At 44.3% G+C, this 22,067-nt stretch overlaps 1 protein-coding gene across 2 annotated transcripts in view; it reads left to right on the top strand.

Moving 5' to 3' along the window:
* The window catches only part of LOC141258221 (uncharacterized), a 67,591-nt gene extending 48,734 nt beyond the window's left edge, over window positions 1-18,857 (top strand). For both annotated transcript variants that reach the window (XM_073673234.1, XM_073673235.1), the window contains one exon: window positions 18,188-18,857. In XM_073673234.1, coding sequence (XP_073529335.1) covers window positions 18,188-18,688 — 501 coding nt within the window. In that variant the 3' untranslated portion in view covers window positions 18,689-18,857. The remainder of the gene's footprint in view (window positions 1-18,187) is intronic.
* Window positions 18,858-22,067: the final 3,210 nt, after the last annotated feature.

Here is a 22,067-nt window from a genome sequence, read left to right as displayed (position 1 = left end):
TCTCCTGAGTACGCCGATACCCCATATGTGGGGGAAAACCACTGCTTTGGTGTACGGCAGGGTTCGGAAGAGAAAGGAGCGCTATGTAGGCTGGGATAGGTTGCAGACACCATGTCACATTTGAAGAGTCGCTGACATGCCGAAACAGCAGAAACCCCCACAAGTGACCCCATTTTGTAAACTACACCTCTCAAGGAATTCATCTAGGGAAGTAGTGAGTATTTTTAAATTTTTTAATTTATACCATTGGGCAGTGAAAAAAAACATAATTATATTTTTACCACAAAAAAATGTTTTACCCTCAGATTTTACATTTTCACACGGGCAATGGGTAAAAATGGTGCCGAAATGTGTCACACAATTTCTTCTAAAAGTGGCAATACCCCATATGTGGCTGTATCGTACTGCTTAGCCATACGGCGAGATCTGGTTCTTCTAAAAGTGGCAATACCCCATATGTGGCTGTATCGTACTGTTTAGCCATACGGCGAGATCTGGGAGGGATGGAGCGCTATTTGACAATTGGAGAATAAATTATTGTAGAATAGGCATTTGGATTTGGGAGCACAAAATTTTCTGAATTTCTTTTGGGGGGCAAGGGCCATTTCGCTTTTCCAGAGCCTTTCTGCTACCAGTAACTTGGAATATTTTTAACAGATGAGGGACCTGAGTGGGGACTAGCTTTTTTTGAGGACCGAGTTGAAGCTTTTATTGGGAACATTTTACGTAACATTTATCCGGCGCTCTAGACTGAGCACTTACATCGGGGTTTCCATCAAAATTTCCAAGTGATGTAATTCAGATGAAACCCCTGCGGGATCCATTCACTGTAATGAGACAGCAGAGTTACTGTGGACTCCGTCTGGCCTCTGTTTAGCGGTGTCCTTTTTTTCAGAAGTGCACAAAACTGTGGCCAACCGCGCTTTTATGCACGCCTAAGAAAACTGACACCGTGGGATCACAGGCCAGACGGCATCCACAGTGGCCTATATCTGCCTCATTACAGGGAATCTTCCGTCATGGGTTCCATCTGAATCACGTATTTCAGAGATTTACACGGAAACTCTGGTGTAAGTGCTCAGCGCAGAGCACAGGATAAATGTGAGCAGAGCCTTACTGCGATCTTTGGGAGACAATAAACAAATCAGTAGCAGGTGAAGAATTGGTTTTATTTATTTTTTACGCCATTCCTCGTGCGGTATGTGATGAGATTACTTTATTCTTCGGGTCAGTGCGATTACAGCGATACCAGATTTATATCGGGTTTTTATGACTGACAGCTATCACACACTAAAGCACGATTTTTTTGCTAAATCTAGTTTTTGCATCGCCATATTTTGAGAGCTATAATTTTTCCATATTTCGGCCGACAGAGTCATGTGATGGCTTGTTTTTTGCGGGACGAGTTGACATTTTTATTGGTACAATTTTTGGGTACGTGACATTTTTTGATCGCTTTCTATTCCGTTTTTTGGGAGGTAAAATTAACAAAAACCAACAATTCAGGAATTGTTTTTTGAGGGGTTTTTTATGCCGTTCTGTGCGTGGTAAAAGTGATAAGGCAGCATTATTCTTCGGGTAAGTACGTTTACAGCGATACTACACTTACTGTATATTTTTTTTATGTTTTGGCGCTTTTACACAATAAAATAATTTTATTGAAAAAATATTTTTTTTTGCATCGCTTTATTCTGAGAGCTATAACTTTTTTATTTTCCGGCTGATGGAGCTGTATGGTGGCCTTTTTTTTGCGGAACAAGATGATGTTTTCAGCGGTACCATTTTTATTTACATTTTGCTTTTTGTAGGAGTTAATTAGTGTGACAGTTTTATAGATCTGGTTGTTTCAGATGCGGCGATACCAAATATGTGTACTTTTTTGTTTTTGCATAAATATACGGATTTATTGGTTTAATCATTTATTTATTTATTTTTATTTATTTTGTGATTTTTTTTAACAGTTTGAAAACATTTTTTTGACTTTTTTTTACATTTTTACTTAGTCCTGTATGGGACATTAATTTTTATTTTTCTAACCACTGTTCTCATGCAATGCAATAGACATGTATTGCATTGCATGAGAACTTTGCTGACAGTTTCACACTGTCTGTCTCCTGCTAGACTTCAGCTGCAGGCTGAGCCTAGCAGGACACCATATATGGCAGATCTGGAGGCGGTCATGTGACCTCCGGCTACCATGACAACGGCAGGTCCTGTAAGACATCAGGGGGCCATCAGAGAGGTAAGTGGACGACCCCCTCTCCTCTCACTATCTTCTAAATGCTGTGATCACTATAGATCGCGGCATATAGAAGATAGCAAAGGGTTAACATCATTGGGACCTGATCCAATCAGGTCCCGATGATGTCCCCAGTCAGAGCTGTCGCTCTGCGCTGCACCCGCAGCGCTTGCAAGACTCTGGGGGTCCTGAGGGCTGTGGGACCACCGACCGTTCATAAACGTCGGCGCTGCACAGAGCCCAGGCAGCGCCAACGTTTATGTACAGTGGGCGGTCTGGAAGCGGTTAAAAAAAAGAAGGGAAGTAAAATATCAAGAAGATAAAAAGGAATAAAGAAGATGATATTTTATTAAAGTGATTGGCTGGCATATAAAAGAAAAATCAGTCATTTCACTATGCCCATTGTATCATTCTCCGATAATATTTAAGGCAGGTTTCATGTAGAAGTCCACATAGACAACAATTGAAAAATATGCACATATTTGTAGCAAATGTCAACACCTTCGAATTTCATACACCTCACCTTTTTTCCAACGGTTTCCTGTTGGTGTAATGGCTTTACCTGAGTGACCAGGAGAATGCTTCATGCATTCAATGACATTTTAGTTACTGTATTTTGAATTACGTATACTTGTAATGCGCATTTTACTGTAAAAGGTATGTGCAAAGGAAATATTGGAGCATTTCATGCATAGCTTTCTAAATAATTGTTGCCTATTCATACAGAAATCTTGATCCCTCTAATGTCCTGGATTTTTCCCCCAAAATTTTTATATTTAAATTTTTCATTTATTTCTATGTAAAGATAATACAAAGCAAAATGTAGAAATCCAATGAAAATTTAAAACTGGAATGCTACATAAACATTACGATGTTCAAGACCCCCGTCCTCCTCCTCCTTTACTTCTTAAAGGGAATCTGTCAGCAGGTTTTTGCTATGTAATCTGAAAACAGCATGCTGTAGGGGTTAAATAATAGATTTCAGCAATTCCTCTTTCATCGAGCTCCGTGCTTTTGTTTAAGTGCAATGATTGTTTTAGCACCAGGAGCTTATAATTGCTGGACACAGCAGAGTATGCCTCCTGGTATGACTCCGCTCTTTTCTGTGATTAGTACCTCTATCTATAGAAATTGTATATGGAGAGCTTGGTGTTTGTGGGGTTAGCTTTCTCAACTCTGCTGAATCTAAAAAGTCTGACTGTGTCAGAACCGCTGCATCCAGTAAACTAAGTGATATATCCTTGGATTCAGGGTTTCTTTGTCTACATCATGTTGCTCTCAGACAAGGCAGCAAAAACCTGCTGACAGATTCCCTTTAACTGCTTTAAGGACTATAGTCTACTGTCCAGACTATAAATGACTGAGCAATCCATATTTGCTATGCAGTTATGTTTTTATTCTAAACCATCAATGCAGTGTAAGTAGGTTGCACAAAATTGTGCAGCTGTGCTGATTGGGAGCCGGCTGTCTGATACAGTCAGATGTCCCAGAGAGAAGACATATATGTTTTATTACCATGTTTATCTTCTTGATCACTGTATACACAGCGCTAAACTGGTGCTGTGTATAGAGATTAGAAAGCACTGAGGGTGCTTCATCTTCCAGACCCAGTGATCATGTGACCATTGGGTGTAGTGGGGGAGCAGTAGCAGCTGGGTCCTAGGAGAATCTGACTGCTCTACTATACAGTCAGGAAGCTGAATTTCCTCTGTAACTAGGGCTCATATACTAGCCACAGTTACAGGAGATATCCGAAATTAACCCCTTCACGACCTTTGATGTACCCATACATCATGGTCTGGTAGAGGTTCCTGACCTTTGACATATGGGTACGTCATGGCGATAGTGCACGGCACAGGAGCTGTGCCCATGCGATTGCCTGCTGGAGCTCGGCTTATGTTATAGCCAAGGCCTGGCTGTCACTGCCAGGGGTGATGCCCGCAATGCCCTTGGCTGTTTAACCCCCTAAATGACACAATCTATATTGATCACAGTAATTGGGAGACTCCCTCTCCCTTCCGATTGGCGCCACTGCAAAGTCATCACGAGGGCCCAATTGTTGTCATGGTAACCTGATATCATCATGATGACCTCCAGGTCTGTCAGCTACAATGACTTGCTTAGACCATGCCAGGTCTAAGAGGCTTCTGTCAGTGTAACACTGACCGGTATAATGCATTGCAATGCTACTGCATTGCAATGCATTATATCAGCAATCAGACTAATAAAAGTTAAAGTCCCATAGAGGAATTAAGTAACAAATTGAAAAAAAGTTAAAAGAAATTGTAAAATATTTAAAAACAATATCACAAATTAAATAAAAAATGAAAATAATATTATACCAATAAATAGGTAATTTATGTAAAAACAAAAAATAAACAAAAAAAGTACACATATTTCGTATTGCCGTTTCCAGGACAGCACAACCTATAAAACTGTCACGCTAGTTAATCCCTTCAGTGAATACTGTAAAAAATAAAAAAGGGGCAAAAAAACTATGCGTTTTCATCATACTGACGAACAAAACATGGAATAAAACGCAATCAAAAAGTTGAATGGAAATAAAAATGGTACCGCTGAAAAATGATCTTGTTCCACAAAAAATAATCCACCATACAGCTCCATCAGCAGAAAAATAAAAAAGTTATAGCTCTCAGAATATAGCGATGCAAAAACAATTATTTTTTCTATAAAAGTTTTTATTGTGTAAAAGCAACAAAGCTTAAAAAAATTATATAAATGTGGTGTCGCTGTAATCGCACTGACACGAAGAATAAAGGTGGCTGATCAGTTTTACGACACGGTGAATAGCATAAAAAAAAGAATCCTGAATTGCTGGTTTTTGTTCATTCTGCCTCCCAAAAATCAGAATAGAAAGCGATTAAAAAAATGCTATTTGCCCTTAAAGAGTGGCAATAAAAATGTCAACTCGTCCAGCACAAAATAAGCCCTAACACTGTTGGCAGAAATATAGAAAAATTATAGCTCTCAAAATATGGCAAAGCAAAAACTTGTTTTTACAAAAAAAAAAGGGGGTTTTAGTGTGTGACAGCTGTCAATGATAAAAAACTATATAAATTTGGTATCACTGTAATCGTGTCAACCTGAGAATAAAGTCGTCTAATCACTTATACCGCATGAGGACCAGCGTAAAATATACATAAAACCAATTCTTCACCTGATGATGATTTGTTTATTCTGCCTCCCAAAGATTGCAGTAAGGCTCGGCTTACATTTATCCTGCGCTGAGCGCTTACACGGGGTTTCCAAATACATAAGTCAGACATCCACTTTCTATTCCAGCCAATGTTGCGCTCCAAACGTTGAATGGTGCTCCTTCCCTTCCAAGCCCTGCCTTGCGCCCAAACAGTTGTTTGTCACCACATTCGGAGTGTCTGTGTACTCAGGATAAACTGCATAACAAATTATATGGTACATTTTCTCCTGCTACCCTTTTAAAAATGCAAAATTTGAGGCTAAAGCAATTTTTTTGCAGGTAAAAGTAACATTTTAATTTTTTCCTTCCACATTGCTTTAATTTTGGTGAAGCCCCTAAAAGTTTAATAAACTTATTGAATGTGGTTTTGAGCACTTTGAGGGATGTAGTTTTTAAAATGGTGTCGCTTTTGGGTATTTCCTGTCACATAGGCCCCTCAAAGTCACTTTAAATGGGATGTTGTCCATAAAAAAATAGTTTTGTAAATTTTGTTGAGAAAATGAGAAATTGCTGATAAACTTTTAACCCTTCTAACTTCCCAACAACGAAAAATGATGTATCAAAAATGACGCTGATGTAAAGTAGACATGTGGTAAATGTTATTTATTAATTATTTTGTGTGATACTGTATAACTTTCTGATTTAAGGGCATAAAAGATCAAAGTAGGAAAATTGCCAAATTGCCCAATACTTTTAACAAGGCTTGCTCCAGAATGATCCTTCCTATTTGGCAGCTTTATTATTGCCTTATCTTGGAAGAATAGAGGGTCATCTGTACTCAAGAATTAAAGAGGTTTGGGCTGTGGAATACCTAACAGCATTGCTTCACAACTTGGTAGACAAATTTAAAGTGATATGGCATCTTTGGGACTTTTGTTAATTATTAGATCCACGCTGACTTTCCGGTCTATATTGTTTCTGAGACGAGACCAAGATCAGCGCTCTTAGTTTTCTTAGTGACTGATCTTATGATATATGTATGTAACGGGTCTGGGAGGTGGAACCTCTGTGCAACTATACAAGGGGGCAGTCCATGTAAGGAAGCGGGTGGCTCCCAGGGAAGACGGGCAGGTAGTCACGGCAAGTGACAGGGACAGTCTCTGGGTAGAGGGGCAGGTAGTCACGGCAAGTGACAGGGACAGTCTCTGGGCAAAAGGACGGGTACTCACGGCAAGTGACAGGGACAGTCTCTGGGTAGAAGGACAGCAGGCAGGTGGCTGGTGAGCGCTCCCAGGTGAGCGGGCGAGAGTCTCTGGACGGGCAGGTGGTCACGGCAGAGCCTCCAGGTAGGCTAGCAGACAGGTAGCAGGTGAGCGCTCCCAGGTGAGCAGGCAAGAGTCTCTGGACAGGCAGGTGGTCACGGCAAGTGACGGCAGAGCCTCCAGGTAGGCTAGCAGACAGGTAGCAGATGAGCGCTCCCAGGTGAGCAGGCGAGAGTCTCTGGACAGGCAGGTGGTCACGGCAAGTGACGGCGGGGCCTCCAGGTAGGCTAGCAGGCAGGTAGCAGATGAGCGCTCCCAGGTGAGCGAGCAGGCTGGTCCATAGACAGACTGACAGGTGTAGGAAAGCAGACCGTCGAACCGCAGGCTTGCAAGCAGGTAAACGGATATCAGGCAGGTATCAAGCAGGAATCAGGCAGGTAACTGGCAGGTAACAGGCAGGAATCCGGCAGGTGACTGACAGGTAACAAGCAGGAATCTGGCAGGTGACTGGTGATCTGGAGGCGGTCATGTGACCTCCGGCTACCATGACAACGGCAGGTCCTGTAAGACATCAGGGGGCCATCAGAGAGGTAAGTGGACGACCCCCTCTCCTCTCACTATCTTCTAAATGCTGTGATCACTATAGATCGCGGCATATAGAAGATAGCAAAGGGTTAACATCATTGGGACCTGATCCAATCAGGTCCCGATGATGTCCCCAGTCAGAGCTGTCGCTCTGCGCTGCACCCGCAGCGCTTGCAAGACTCTGGGGGTCCTGAGGGCTGTGGGACCACCGACCGTTCATAAACATCGGCGCTGCACAGAGCCCAGGCAGCGCCAACGTTTATGTACAGTGGGCGGTCTGGAAGCGGTTAAAAAAAAGAAGGGAAGTAAAATATCAAGAAGATAAAAAGGAATAAAGAAGATGATATTTTATTAAAGTGATTGGCTGGCATATAAAAGAAAAATCAGTCATTTCACTATGCCCATTGTATCATTCTCCGATAATATTTAAGGCAGGTTTCATGTAGAAGTCCACATAGACAACAATTGAAAAATATGCACATATTTGTAGCAAATGTCAACACCTTCGAATTTCATACACCTCACCTTTTTTCCAACGGTTTCCTGTTGGTGTAATGGCTTTACCTGAGTGACCAGGAGAATGCTTCATGCATTCAATGACATTTTAGTTACTGTATTTTGAATTACGTATACTTGTAATGCGCATTTTACTGTAAAAGGTATGTGCAAAGGAAATATTGGAGCATTTCATGCATAGCTTTCTAAATAATTGTTGCCTATTCATACAGAAATCTTGATCCCTCTAATGTCCTGGATTTTTCCCCCAAAATTTTTATATTTAAATTTTTCATTTATTTCTATGTAAAGATAATACAAAGCAAAATGTAGAAATCCAATGAAAATTTAAAACTGGAATGCTACATAAACATTACGATGTTCAAGACCCCCGTCCTCCTCCTCCTTTACTTCTTAAAGGGAATCTGTCAGCAGGTTTTTGCTATGTAATCTGAAAACAGCATGCTGTAGGGGTTAAATAATAGATTTCAGCAATTCCTCTTTCATCGAGCTCCGTGCTTTTGTTTAAGTGCAATGATTGTTTTAGCACCAGGAGCTTATAATTGCTGGACACAGCAGAGTATGCCTCCTGGTATGACTCCGCTCTTTTCTGTGATTAGTACCTCTATCTATAGAAATTGTATATGGAGAGCTTGGTGTTTGTGGGGTTAGCTTTCTCAACTCTGCTGAATCTAAAAAGTCTGACTGTGTCAGAACCGCTGCACCCAGTAAACTAAGTGATATATCCTTGGATTCAGGGTTTCTTTGTCTACATCATGTTGCTCTCAGACAAGGCAGCAAAAACCTGCTGACAGATTCCCTTTAACTGCTTTAAGGACTATAGTCTACTGTCCAGACTATAAATGACTGAGCAATCCATATTTGCTATGCAGTTATGTTTTTATTCTAAACCATCAATGCAGTGTAAGTAGGTTGCACAAAATTGTGCAGCTGTGCTGATTGGGAGCCGGCTGTCTGATACAGTCAGATGTCCCAGAGAGAAGACATATATGTTTTATTACCATGTTTATCTTCTTGATCACTGTATACACAGCGCTAAACTGGTGCTGTGTATAGAGATTAGAAAGCACTGAGGGTGCTTCATCTTCCAGACCCAGTGATCATGTGACCATTGGGTGTAGTGGGGGAGCAGTAGCAGCTGGGTCCTAGGAGAATCTGACTGCTCTACTATACAGTCAGGAAGCTGAATTTCCTCTGTAACTAGGGCTCATATACTAGCCACAGTTACAGGAGATATCCGAAATTAACCCCTTCACGACCTTTGATGTACCCATACATCATGGTCTGGTAGAGGTTCCTGACCTTTGACATATGGGTACGTCATGGCGATAGTGCACGGCACAGGAGCTGTGCCCATGCGATTGCCTGCTGGAGCTCGGCTTATGTTATAGCCAAGGCCTGGCTGTCACTGCCAGGGGTGATGCCCGCAATGCCCTTGGCTGTTTAACCCCCTAAATGACACAATCTATATTGATCACAGTAATTGGGAGACTCCCTCTCCCTTCCGATTGGCGCCACTGCAAAGTCATCACGAGGGCCCAATTGTTGTCATGGTAACCTGATATCATCATGATGACCTCCAGGTCTGTCAGCTACAATGACTTGCTTAGACCATGCCAGGTCTAAGAGGCTTCTGTCAGTGTAACACTGACCGGTATAATGCATTGCAATGCTACTGCATTGCAATGCATTATATCAGCAATCAGACTAATAAAAGTTAAAGTCCCATAGAGGAATTAAGTAACAAATTGAAAAAAAGTTAAAAGAAATTGTAAAATATTTAAAAACAATATCACAAATTAAATAAAAAATGAAAATAATATTATACCAATAAATAGGTAATTTATGTAAAAACAAAAAATAAACAAAAAAAGTACACATATTTCGTATTGCCGTTTCCAGGACAGCACAACCTATAAAACTGTCACGCTAGTTAATCCCTTCAGTGAATACTGTAAAAAATAAAAAAGGGGCAAAAAAACTATGCGTTTTCATCATACTGACGAACAAAACATGGAATAAAACGCAATCAAAAAGTTGAATGGAAATAAAAATGGTACCGCTGAAAAATGATCTTGTTCCACAAAAAATAATCCACCATACAGCTCCATCAGCAGAAAAATAAAAAAGTTATAGCTCTCAGAATATAGCGATGCAAAAACAATTATTTTTTCTATAAAAGTTTTTATTGTGTAAAAGCAACAAAGCTTAAAAAAATTATATAAATGTGGTGTCGCTGTAATCGCACTGACACGAAGAATAAAGGTGGCTGATCAGTTTTACGACACGGTGAATAGCATAAAAAAAAGAATCCTGAATTGCTGGTTTTTGTTCATTCTGCCTCCCAAAAATCAGAATAGAAAGCGATTAAAAAAATGCTATTTGCCCTTAAAGAGTGGCAATAAAAATGTCAACTCGTCCAGCACAAAATAAGCCCTAACACTGTTGGCAGAAATATAGAAAAATTATAGCTCTCAAAATATGGCAAACCAAAAACTTGTTTTTACAAAAAAAAAAGGGGGTTTTAGTGTGTGACAGCTGTCAATGATAAAAAACTATATAAATTTGGTATCACTGTAATCGTGTCAACCTGAGAATAAAGTCGTCTAATCACTTATACCGCATGAGGACCAGCGTAAAATATACATAAAACCAATTCTTCACCTGATGATGATTTGTTTATTCTGCCTCCCAAAGATTGCAGTAAGGCTCGGCTTACATTTATCCTGCGCTGAGCGCTTACACGGGGTTTCCAAATACATAAGTCAGACATCCACTTTCTATTCCAGCCAATGTTGCGCTCCAAACGTTGAATGGTGCTCCTTCCCTTCCAAGCCCTGCCTTGCGCCCAAACAGTTGTTTGTCACCACATTCGGAGTGTCTGTGTACTCAGGATAAACTGCATAACAAATTATATGGTACATTTTCTCCTGCTACCCTTTTAAAAATGCAAAATTTGAGGCTAAAGCAATTTTTTTGCAGGTAAAAGTAACATTTTAATTTTTTCCTTCCACATTGCTTTAATTTTGGTGAAGCCCCTAAAAGTTTAATAAACTTATTGAATGTGGTTTTGAGCACTTTGAGGGATGTAGTTTTTAAAATGGTGTCGCTTTTGGGTATTTCCTGTCACATAGGCCCCTCAAAGTCACTTTAAATGGGATGTTGTCCATAAAAAAATAGTTTTGTAAATTTTGTTGAGAAAATGAGAAATTGCTGATAAACTTTTAACCCTTCTAACTTCCCAACAACGAAAAATGATGTATCAAAAATGACGCTGATGTAAAGTAGACATGTGGTAAATGTTATTTATTAATTATTTTGTGTGATACTGTATAACTTTCTGATTTAAGGGCATAAAAGATCAAAGTAGGAAAATTGCCAAATTGCCCAATACTTTTAACAAGGCTTGCTCCAGAATGATCCTTCCTATTTGGCAGCTTTATTATTGCCTTATCTTGGAAGAATAGAGGGTCATCTGTACTCAAGAATTAAAGAGGTTTGGGCTGTGGAATACCTAACAGCATTGCTTCACAACTTGGTAGACAAATTTAAAGTGATATGGCATCTTTGGGACTTTTGTTAATTATTAGATCCACGCTGACTTTCCGGTCTATATTGTTTCTGAGACGAGACCAAGATCAGCGCTCTTAGTTTTCTTAGTGACTGATCTTATGATATATGTATGTAACGGGTCTGGGAGGTGGAACCTCTGTGCAACTATACAAGGGGGCAGTCCATGTAAGGAAGCGGGTGGCTCCCAGGGAAGACGGGCAGGTAGTCACGGCAAGTGACAGGGACAGTCTCTGGGTAGAGGGGCAGGTAGTCACGGCAAGTGACAGGGACAGTCTCTGGGCAAAAGGACGGGTACTCACGGCAAGTGACAGGGACAGTCTCTGGGTAGAAGGACAGCAGGCAGGTGGCTGGTGAGCGCTCCCAGGTGAGCGGGCGAGAGTCTCTGGACGGGCAGGTGGTCACGGCAGAGCCTCCAGGTAGGCTAGCAGACAGGTAGCAGGTGAGCGCTCCCAGGTGAGCAGGCAAGAGTCTCTGGACAGGCAGGTGGTCACGGCAAGTGACGGCAGAGCCTCCAGGTAGGCTAGTAGACAGGTAGCAGATGAGCGCTCCCAGGTGAGCAGGCGAGAGTCTCTGGACAGGCAGGTGGTCACGGCAAGTGACGGCGGGGCCTCCAGGTAGGCTAGCAGGCAGGTAGCAGATGAGCGCTCCCAGGTGAGCGAGCAGGCTGGTCCATAGACAGACTGACAGGTGTAGGAAAGCAGACCGTCGAACCGCAGGCTTGCAAGCAGGTAAACGGATATCAGGCAGGTATCAAGCAGGAATCAGGCAGGTAACTGGCAGGTAACAGGCAGGAATCCGGCAGGTGACTGACAGGTAACAAGCAGGAATCTGGCAGGTGACTGGCTGGTAACTGATAACGGGACCTGAGGGCTGAAGCAGAGTGAAGGCTTTGCAACAACATTGCTCGGGCACCTCCATTTTGGAGGAGGTGCCTTAAATATGGGAGGTCCTCCGGCAATTGGCCGGGGACTCCTTAGGACGGCGCGCGCGGTCCCTTTAAGAGAGGGGGAGCGCGAGAGCGCGCGCCCTAAGCACACTGCCGGGGAAGGAGCACGTGCCGGAAGCAGCGGGGAGAGAAGCGCTGGAGGACGCCGCGCCAGGAGCGGGGAGGTGAGAGGGACGGCGTCTCTGCCTAGTACGGGGCAGAGACGCCGATGCTACAGTACCCCCCCCTTTAGGCCCCCTCTTTTTTTGGCCAGAAATAAATTTTTCAAGGAGAAGCGGGGCGTTGATGTTCTCCCTGGGTTCCCAAGTTCTCTCCTCAGGACCAAACCCCTTCCAATCTACCAGAAAAAAGGTCTTTCCTCTTACCCTCTTGGAGGCCAGAATACTCTCTACCTCAAAGACGTCATCAGCGGAAACCGGAGCAGGAGGGGCACCTGGATTATTGGAAAAAGAGTTAAAGACAACGGGTTTGAGGAGAGATACGTGGAAGGAGTTGGGAATCCGTAGGGTGGCCGGGAGTTTTAATTTGTAGGCCACAGGGTTAATTTGCCTGAGGACTTCGAAGGGACCGATGAATCGAGGACCCAACTTGAAGCAGGGTACTTTAAGCCGCACATGTTTGGACGAGAGCCAAACCTTGTCTCCCGGACGGAATTGAGGCGGATCCAGACATCTCTTATCAGCATATCTCTTCATCCGCTCAGAGGACAGAAGAAGAGCGGACCTGGTACTCTCCCAAATAGTAGAAAATTCGCTGACAAGAGACTCCGCAGCAGGGTTGTCCACAGAAACGGAGACAGGGAGCGGAATCCGGAGGTTCTGGCCATAGACAATAAAGAACGGGGACTTGGAAGAGGATTCGCTCTCGTGGTTATTATAAGAGAACTCGGCCCAAGGAAGGAGGTCCACCCAATCAGAATGGTGGGCATTAACAAAGTGCCGGGGATAGCTGGTAAGGATCTGATTGATCCGCTCCACTTGACCATTGGACTGAGGGTGGTAAGCGGAGGAGAAGTCCAGGGTGATGTCCAGCAGTTTACATGTGGCTCTCCAGAAGCGTGAGGTAAACTGAACCCCTCGATCCGACACGATGTGGAGGGGTAGGCCATGGAGATGGAAGATATGGCGAATAAAGTCCTTAGCCAGCTCAGGTGCAGACGGAAGACCAGGCAGGGGAATGAAGTGGGCCATTTTAGAGAAGCGGTCCGCGACCACCCAAATGACAGTACACCCGGCAGAGACAGGAAGATCGGTAATGAAGTCCATAGCGATGTGTTGCCACGGGGCAACAGGTATGGGAAGCGGCAGGAGATGACCAGCTGGTAAGTGTCTGGGAATTTTGTTGCGGCCACAAGATGAACAGGCAGAGAAGAAGTCTACCACATCCTTACGCAGGGTAGACCACCAGTAATGCCGGGAAATGAGTAGGAAGGTCTTCTTTTGGCCGGCATGGCCAGCTAGTTTAGAAGAATGACCCCAGCGAAGAACCCTCTCACGGTCTGGAGGCGCCACGAACGTCTTGCCGGGTGGAAGACGAGTCAAATCCAAGGGGGCCACATTCATCACCTTAGAGGGGTCGATAATGTGCATAGGCTCCTCCTCTTGGTCGGAGGACAGGAAGGATCGGGACAAGGCATCAGCTTTGACATTTTTGTCCGCCGGGCGGAAATGAAGGATGAAATCGAAGCGGGCAAAGAACAAAGACCACCGGGCTTGACGTGGATTAAGTCTCTGGGCATTTTGGAGATATGCCAGGTTCTTGTGATCCGTATAGATGATCACCGGGTATAGAGCCCCTTCAAGCAGGTAATGCCACTCCTCCAGCGCCAATTTAACGGCAAGCAGTTCTCGGTCTCCTATGGAGTAATTGCGCTCAGAGGAGGAGAAGATTTTAGAGAAAAAGCCGCAGGTTACCATTCTCCCGGAGGAAGACTTCTGGGTGAGCACCGCTCCGGCTCCAGAGGAGGAGGCATCAACCTCCAGGTAGAACTGTTTGTTGCAGTCCGGACGGTGCAGCACAGGGGCAGAGGAGAAGGCTTGTTTCAGGGAAAGGAAGGCCTCCTCAGCTTCGGATGACCATACCTTGGGATTTGCTCCCTTGCGGGTGAGCGCAGATATGGGCGCAGTCCGTGACGAGAAGTGAGGAATGAAGAGACGATAGTAATTAGCGAAGCCCAGGAATCGCTGTATCGCCTTCAAGCCCTCCGGACGGGGCCACTTTAGGACAGCAGAGAGCTTCTCGGGATCCATTCGCAAGCCTGTCTGGGAGATAACATAGCCCGAGAAAGGAAGAGAGGTCTGCTCAAAAAGGCACTTCTCGTATTTAGCATAGAGGTGGTTCTGCCTGAGCCTAAGCAGGACCTGACGAACATCCCTCCGGTGTGTGGGAAGATCCGGAGAGAAGACCAAGATGTCGTCCAGGTATACCACCACGCAGGAGTAAAGAAGGTCACGGAAGATGTCGTTGACCAGTTCTTGGAAGACGGCGGGAGCATTGCAGAGACCGAAGGGCATCACACGGTACTCATAGTGTCCGTCCCGGGTATTAAATGCTGTTTTCCACTCGTCTCCCTGACGGATACGGACCAGGTTATAAGCTCCACGTAGATCCAGCTTGGAGAAGATCCTGGCGCCTTTAAGACGATCAAATAACTCAGAGATGAGCGGAAGGGGGTATTTATTTTTAACCGTGATCTGATTGAGTCCTCTATAGTCAATACAGGGGCGTAGCGAGCCGTCTTTCTTTTTGACAAAGAAGAATCCGGCTCCAGCCGGGGAGGTAGATTTCCGGATAAATCCCCTAGCCAGATTCTCTTCAATGTACTCAGACATGGCCCGGGTCTCGGCTGCAGACAACGGGTAGATACGCCCACGGGGAGGAGTGGTGCCAGGTACCAGGTCGATTGGGCAGTCATATGGCCTATGGGGTGGCAACGTCTCTGCTTCCTTCTTACCGAAGACGTCCGCATAGGGCCAGTAAGGAGCCGGGAGACCTGGTAAATTAGCTGGAGTAGGCGGAGGGCGAACTGGGCGGACCAGAACCAGGCAGGTCCTATGGCAGTCTGGACCCCATCGGAGTACTTCACCGGATCGCCAGTTCAATACGGGTTCGTGTGTCTGGAGCCAAGGTAGACCTAGCAACAGGGAGTGAGAAAGTCCGGACAACACATGGAATGAGATTTCCTCAGAGTGCAGCATTCCCACCTGCAGGGTTATGGGTTCAGTGACGAGCAGGATGGTCTCCGAGAGAAGTCTTCCATCCACGGAGGCGACTGATAATGGTTCAGCCAGGGACTTGGTGGGAATACGGTATCTCTCTACCAGAGACTGGGAGATGAGGTTTCCAGCAGCTCCAGAATCCAGGTGGGCAAGTTCAAAGTGACGGTTTTCTCCCCAAGCAATAGAGACCGGTAAAGTCAGAGACGGAGAGGGCTTACTTTTGTCTAGGACGACCTCTCCGAGCAGTCCTAGACACTGGCGTTTCCCGGCTTCTCCGGGCAGGAACGGATGAAGTGCTCCATACTGCCACAATAGAAACAGCTTCCCTCGGCTCGGCGAGATTCTTGGCGAGATTTGACCATCTTGGTCTGGTTGATCTGCATAGGTTCAGGCGAGGGCGCCTGCGGAGTGACTGATTGAGAGGCAGGACTCAGGGAAGTAGGAGCAGAGCAAGAAAAGTCTTTCTCCCAGGTAGTCTCTTTGGCACGTTCTTGGAACCGGATGCCAATCCGGGTAGCTAGTGACACCAGGTCATCCAGAGTGGTAGGAATGTCCCGACCAGCTAACTCGTCCTTAATCCGACCGGAAAGACCCTCCCAGAAGACGGACACCAGAGCCTCATTCTCCCAGGCAAGCTCAGAAGCGAGGGTGCGGAACCGTATGGCATATTGGCCCACGGTGAGACTCCCTTGGCGGAGACGTAGCAGTGAGGAGGCAGAAGAGGTTTTCTGTCCAGGTTCATCGAAGACTTTCCGGAAAGCAGCGAGGAAAGACGGCAGGTCGGACACCAGGGGATCCCCTCTCTCCCACAGGGGATTTAGCCTCCCCAGTAAGATGGGACATGATGAAGGCCACCTTGGCTCGGTCGGAGATGAACCTGTATGCCAATAGCTCAAAGTGCAGGGTGCACTGGTTTATGAAACCCCGAGCTAAAGTAGGTTCGCCGGCAAAGCGTGGAGGTGCCAGAAGCCGAGGTCCATAGTCGGGTACCATGAAGGGACTGGATTGCGGTACCGCAGGAATGGGCACGGCTGGACCAGAGGTAGACATAGACAAGTCACACAAAGCGCCTAGACGAGAGTTAACGGACCATAGATAGGACAGTACCACCTCCTGCTGAGTTTTCTGACGTAAGACTTCCTGGTGCAGATCGGAGATCTGGGGGCCACCGGGTTCCATGGCCCGAGCAAACTGTAACGGGTCTGGGAGGTGGAACCTCTGTGCAACTATACAAGGGGGCAGTCCATGTAAGGAAGCGGGTGGCTCCCAGGGAAGACGGGCAGGTAGTCACGGCAAGTGACAGGGACAGTCTCTGGGTAGAGGGGCAGGTAGTCACGGCAAGTGACAGGGACAGTCTCTGGGTAAAAGGACGGGTACTCACGGCAAGTGACAGGGACAGTCTCTGGGTAGAAGGACAGCAGGCAGGTGGCTGGTGAGTGCTACCAGGTGAGCGGGCGAGAGTCTCTGGACGGGCAGGTGGTCACGGCAAGTGACGGCAGAGCCTCCAGGTAGGCTAGCAGACAGGTAGCAGGTGAGCGCTCCCAGGTGAGCAGGCAAGAGTCTCTGGACAGGCAGGTGGTCACGGCAAGTGACGGCAGAGCCTCCAGGTAGGCTAGCAGACAGGTAGCAGATGAGCGCTCCCAGGTGAGCGAGCAGGCTGGTCCATAGACAGACTGACAGGTGTAGGAAAGCAGACCGTCGGACCGCAGGCTTGCAAGCAGGTAAACGGATATCAGGCAGGTATCAAGCAGGAATCAGGCAGGTAACTGGCAGGTAACAGGCAGGAATCCGGCAGGTGACTGACAGGTAACAAGCAGGAATCTGGCAGGTGACTGGCTGGTAACTGGTAACGGGACCTGAGGGCTGAAGCAGAGTGAAGGCTTTGCAACAACATTGCTCGGGCACCTCCATTTTGGAGGAGGTGCCTTAAATATGGGAGGTCCTCCGGCAATTGGCCGGGGACTCCTTAGGACGGTGCGCGCGGTCCCTTTAAGAGAGGGGGAGCGCGCGCGCCCTAAGCACACTGCCGGGGAAGGAGCGCGTGCCGGAAGCAGCGGGGAGAGAAGCGCTGGAGGACGCCGCGCCAGGATCGGGGAGGTGAGAGGGACGGCGTCTCTGCCCCGTACTAGATGCTAAAATGTAGACTTAAAAACTTCTTTCCCACATAGAGATATAGATGTATCCAATGTAAAATGTATAGAGCCTGTAGACCTTATATTTACTTTTTTCGTTTTATCTTAATTTTCTTTTAATTGCTCTTTGAACTTATTTTCTTAAATGTAAACCTCAACAAAATAAATATATATATATATATATATATATATAAATGAGCTCCAAATGTAATTTAAGACGTTATGGGGGCATAGTGTGAAAAGAGCGAATTATTAAATAAATAGAAATAAGCAGAAGCCATTAAAAGCAAATGTATGATAAAAATCTAATATGTGCTTGGCCAGAAACAGGTCTGGTCATGAACGGATTAAAAATGCTCCCTTAAGAATCATAAATTTAAGCTCTCAAGCTCCAATGTAAAATACATAGTAGTAGTGTCCTATTATGTGCCCCTCGGTCCACTTGGCCACCAAGGTAGGGTTCAACTGATATCTTGGCATCCCATCCAGCTATGCCCTCACTTTTATTACAATTGGTTAACCCCATTTAACTGTAACTCTTTTTGCTTTTTTAAAACAGATTTTAAATATTAACAAATCAAAACCAAGTGACAACAAATCTGATGCTTCCTTTATGGTCCCTTCGATATTTGAAGGCATGGAGCTCTCTAAATATATTCCTTCATCAGATGAAAATGTCAATGAAGAAATGCAAAACAAGCGCTATATCTCCACTGAAACTTGGAGAAAAGACTATGCCAACTGTAGACTGAAGGACACTGATCACAATTGTCTCCTTGACAAAACAGTGGAGCTAAGAAACTCGACTTATGGCACAAAACAACTTCCAGTAAAAGATCAGAATGTTTTTATTACCCTTCAAGCAAGATACACAAAGGTAGAAATGTTACCAGGTCATACACATTTTTCTAAAGAAAAAGGCTATTATAATGATTTAATTATAAGTGGAGAATGTTGTCACAAACAAGGACACCCATATGTAAATCAAAATGATAATTTAAATAATTTATACGTAAATGATCCAGAACCCTTGTATAGCAACACTATTGAAGAAATGTAGATATGCATATTCCCAATACAGCATGAAATGTGTTCGCATGAAAAGTATGTATTGTTATACAGTACAGACCAAAAGTTTGGACACACCTTCTCATTTAAAGATTTTTCTGTACTTTCATTACTATGAAAATTGTACATTCACACTGAAGGCATCAAAACTATTAATTAACACATGGAATTATATATTTAACAAAAAAGTGTGAAACAACTGAAAATATGTCTTATATTCTAGGTTCTTCAAAGTAGCCACCTTTTGCTTTGATGACTGCTTTGCACACTCTTGGCATTCTCTTGATGAGCTTCAAGACGTAGCCACCGGAAATGGTCTTCCAGCAATCTTGAAGGAGTTCCGAGAGATGCTTAGCACTTGTTGGCCCTTTTGCCTTCATTCTGTGGTCCAGCTCACCCCAAACCATCTCGATTGGGTTCAGGTCTGGTGACTGTGGAGGCCTGGTCATCTGGCGTAGCACCCCATCACTCTCCGTCTTGGTCAAATAGCCCTTACACAGCCTGGAGGTATGTTTGGGGTCACTGTCCTGTTGAAAAATAAATGATGGTCCAACTAAACGCAAACCGAATGGAATAGCATGCCACTGCAAGATGCTGTGGTAGCCATGCTTGTTCAGTATGCCTTCAATTTTGAATAAATCCCCAACAGTGTCACCAGCAAAGCACCCCCACACCATCACACCTCCTCCTCTATGCTTCACGGTGGGAACCAGGCTTGTAGAGTCCATTCGGTCACCTTTTCTGCGTCGCACAAAGACACGGTGGTTGGAACCTGAGAACTCAAATTTGGACTCATCAGACCAAAGCACAGATTTCCACTGGTCTAATGTCCATTCCTTGTGTTCTTTAGCATAAACAAGTCTTTTCTGCTTGTTGCCTGTCCTTAGCAATGGTTTTCGAGCAGCTAGTTTACCATGAAGGCCTGCTGCACAAAGTCTCCTCTTAACAGTTGTTGTAGAGATGTGTCTGCTGCTAGAACTCTGTGTGTCATTGACCTGGTCTCTAATGTGAGCTGCTGTTAACCTGTGATTTCTGAGGCTGGTGACTCGGATAAACTTATCCTCAGAAGCAGAGGTGACTCTTGGTCTTCCTTTCCTGGGTTGGTCCTCATGTGAGCCAGTTTCTTTGTAGCGCTTGATGGTTTTTGCAACTACACTTGGGGACACTTTCAAAGTTTGCCCAATTTTTCGGACTGACTGACCTTCATTTCTTAAAGTAATGATGGGCACTCGTTTTTCTTTACTTAGCTGCTTTTTTCTTGCCATAATACAAATTCTAACAGTCTATTCAGTAGGACTATCAGCTCTGTATCCACCTGACTTCTGCACAACACAACTGATGGTCCCAACCCCATTTATAAGGCAAGAAATCCCACTTATTAAACCTGACAGGGCACACCTATGAAGTAAAAAACATTTCCGGTGACTACCTCTTGAAGCTCATCAAGACAATGCCAAGAGTGTGCAAAGCAGTCATCAAAGAAAAAGGTGGCTACTTTGAAGAACCTAGAATATAAGACATATTTTCAGTTGTTTCACACTTTTTTGTTAAGTATATAATTCCACATGTGTTAATTCATAGTTTTGATGCCTTCAGTGTGAATGTACAATTTTCATAGTCATGAAAATACAGAAGGTGTGTCCAAACTTTTGGTCTGTACTGTATGTGTCACAAAGTTCATTAGAACTAGTTAACATTTTACTTGATCCTAAGTTGTTAAAGCAGATCAGTCTCCGGATTTCCCAATACATGTACAAAATACAGTACTAAATAACTCTCTTAGCATTGATAACGCTGGTGTACTTACTGTAAACTCTGTCAGAATGGCTATATAATCCTGACAATAAAATGAGCATTTTATGAGTCCAATTTACAACTGAGAGATGTAATTGTACTGAGCAACGTGAGATCTCAGCTACAGCAGCAATGGAGGAGGGACACTGAGGACCTTAAGAGTAGCAGTCAGGCTTTTTTGGCGGAAATTAAGTTTAAATTTTCAAATAACATTACACAGCCATTTTACCATAGATTTTTTTTAAAGTACGGGGCAGCACGGTGGCTCAGTGGCTAGCACTTTTACTTTTCAGCTCTGGGGTCCTGAGTTCAAATCCCACCAAGGACAACATCTGCAAGGAGCTTGTATGTTCTCCCCGTGTTCCTGAGTTAAAACATGAGTAATTTGAGGTCTGAAAGCACTGTTTCTTTTTTAGTATTTTGACGCTTTATCATTTGCTGCAAATATATACAAAATTTTTAGCTTTGAATTTTGGAGACATGTTGTCAGTAATTTATAGACTAAAACAACAATGTGCATTTTACTCAAAAATATACCTATAAAGAGAAAAATCAGAGAAAATGACAATTTTGCAGTAGTCTCTTAATTTTTGCCAGAGCTGTATATGCGCACATAGGTGTGCGCTCATACCGTATTAAAGAGTCTGTATGTGGGCTCATACTGTATACAGGAGCTATGTGTGGGCTCATACTATATATAGGGGGCAGTGTGTTGTTTCATACTGTATATAGGTGGGCTGTGTGTGATCTAATACATATATGGGGGCTATGTGGGGGCTTATATTGTATATAGGGCTAGTTTTGTGTGGGGCTCCTACTGTATATTAAGGGCTTTGTGTGGGCTAATAAGTTATATAGGAGAGGTGACAGCATACTTAAAGCAGTTGTCCAGGCATGGTGTTCAAGTTTACAGTCTCTCTATTTGACTGTAGACTTGTGAATTTTCACAGAGCACACAGTGCACGCTGTCAGGATTCTCTTGTGCCGGCGCTGGGAGCAGGCGGTTATGTGTCCACAAGTATGCAATTTGATTACTTCTGGCCACATTCCATCTAGATGTGTCTGCCCTTGCTTTATTCACTCATATTGAGCGAGGCCGCACACATCTAGTTGGCATGTGACCGCATGTATGCAAATCTCATACTTGCGGTCACACATCCGCCCACTCTCAGCGCCGGCGCTGGAGAATCCTGACAGCAAGTCCACTGCACGCTGTGACGATTCACAAGTCTGCAGTCATGTAGAGTGAACCCCAAGCCTGGACAGCGCCTTTAATTCTGATAATATTAAGTGATACAATTAATATTAATATAAAATAAAACTTATAATATGTTAATATTAATATTTAGCAGAATTCATTTCAACCTATTGCTTCACTTCTCCAAAAACAGTATCGGTCTCTCAATGTGCCCCTCAGGAAAATAATTGCCTACCCTTAAAGGGTTTATCAAGAGCACAAAAGGACCACAAGTTATCAAAATTCTATAAAAATGGGCTCCTTTTTTTATTAACTATCGCACATAATCATTATGATTAGGCTTAGTGAATGAGAATACTAAAATATCTAAGAGTACAGT

This window comes from Phyllobates terribilis, unplaced genomic scaffold, assembly GCF_046119375.1.
Source record: "Phyllobates terribilis strain yellow unplaced genomic scaffold, ASM4611937v1 Scaffold_3__8_contigs__length_932513732, whole genome shotgun sequence".
NCBI classification, from domain to species: Eukaryota; Metazoa; Chordata; class Amphibia; order Anura; family Dendrobatidae; genus Phyllobates; species Phyllobates terribilis.
This window is presented reverse-complemented; position numbering and strand designations above follow the sequence as displayed.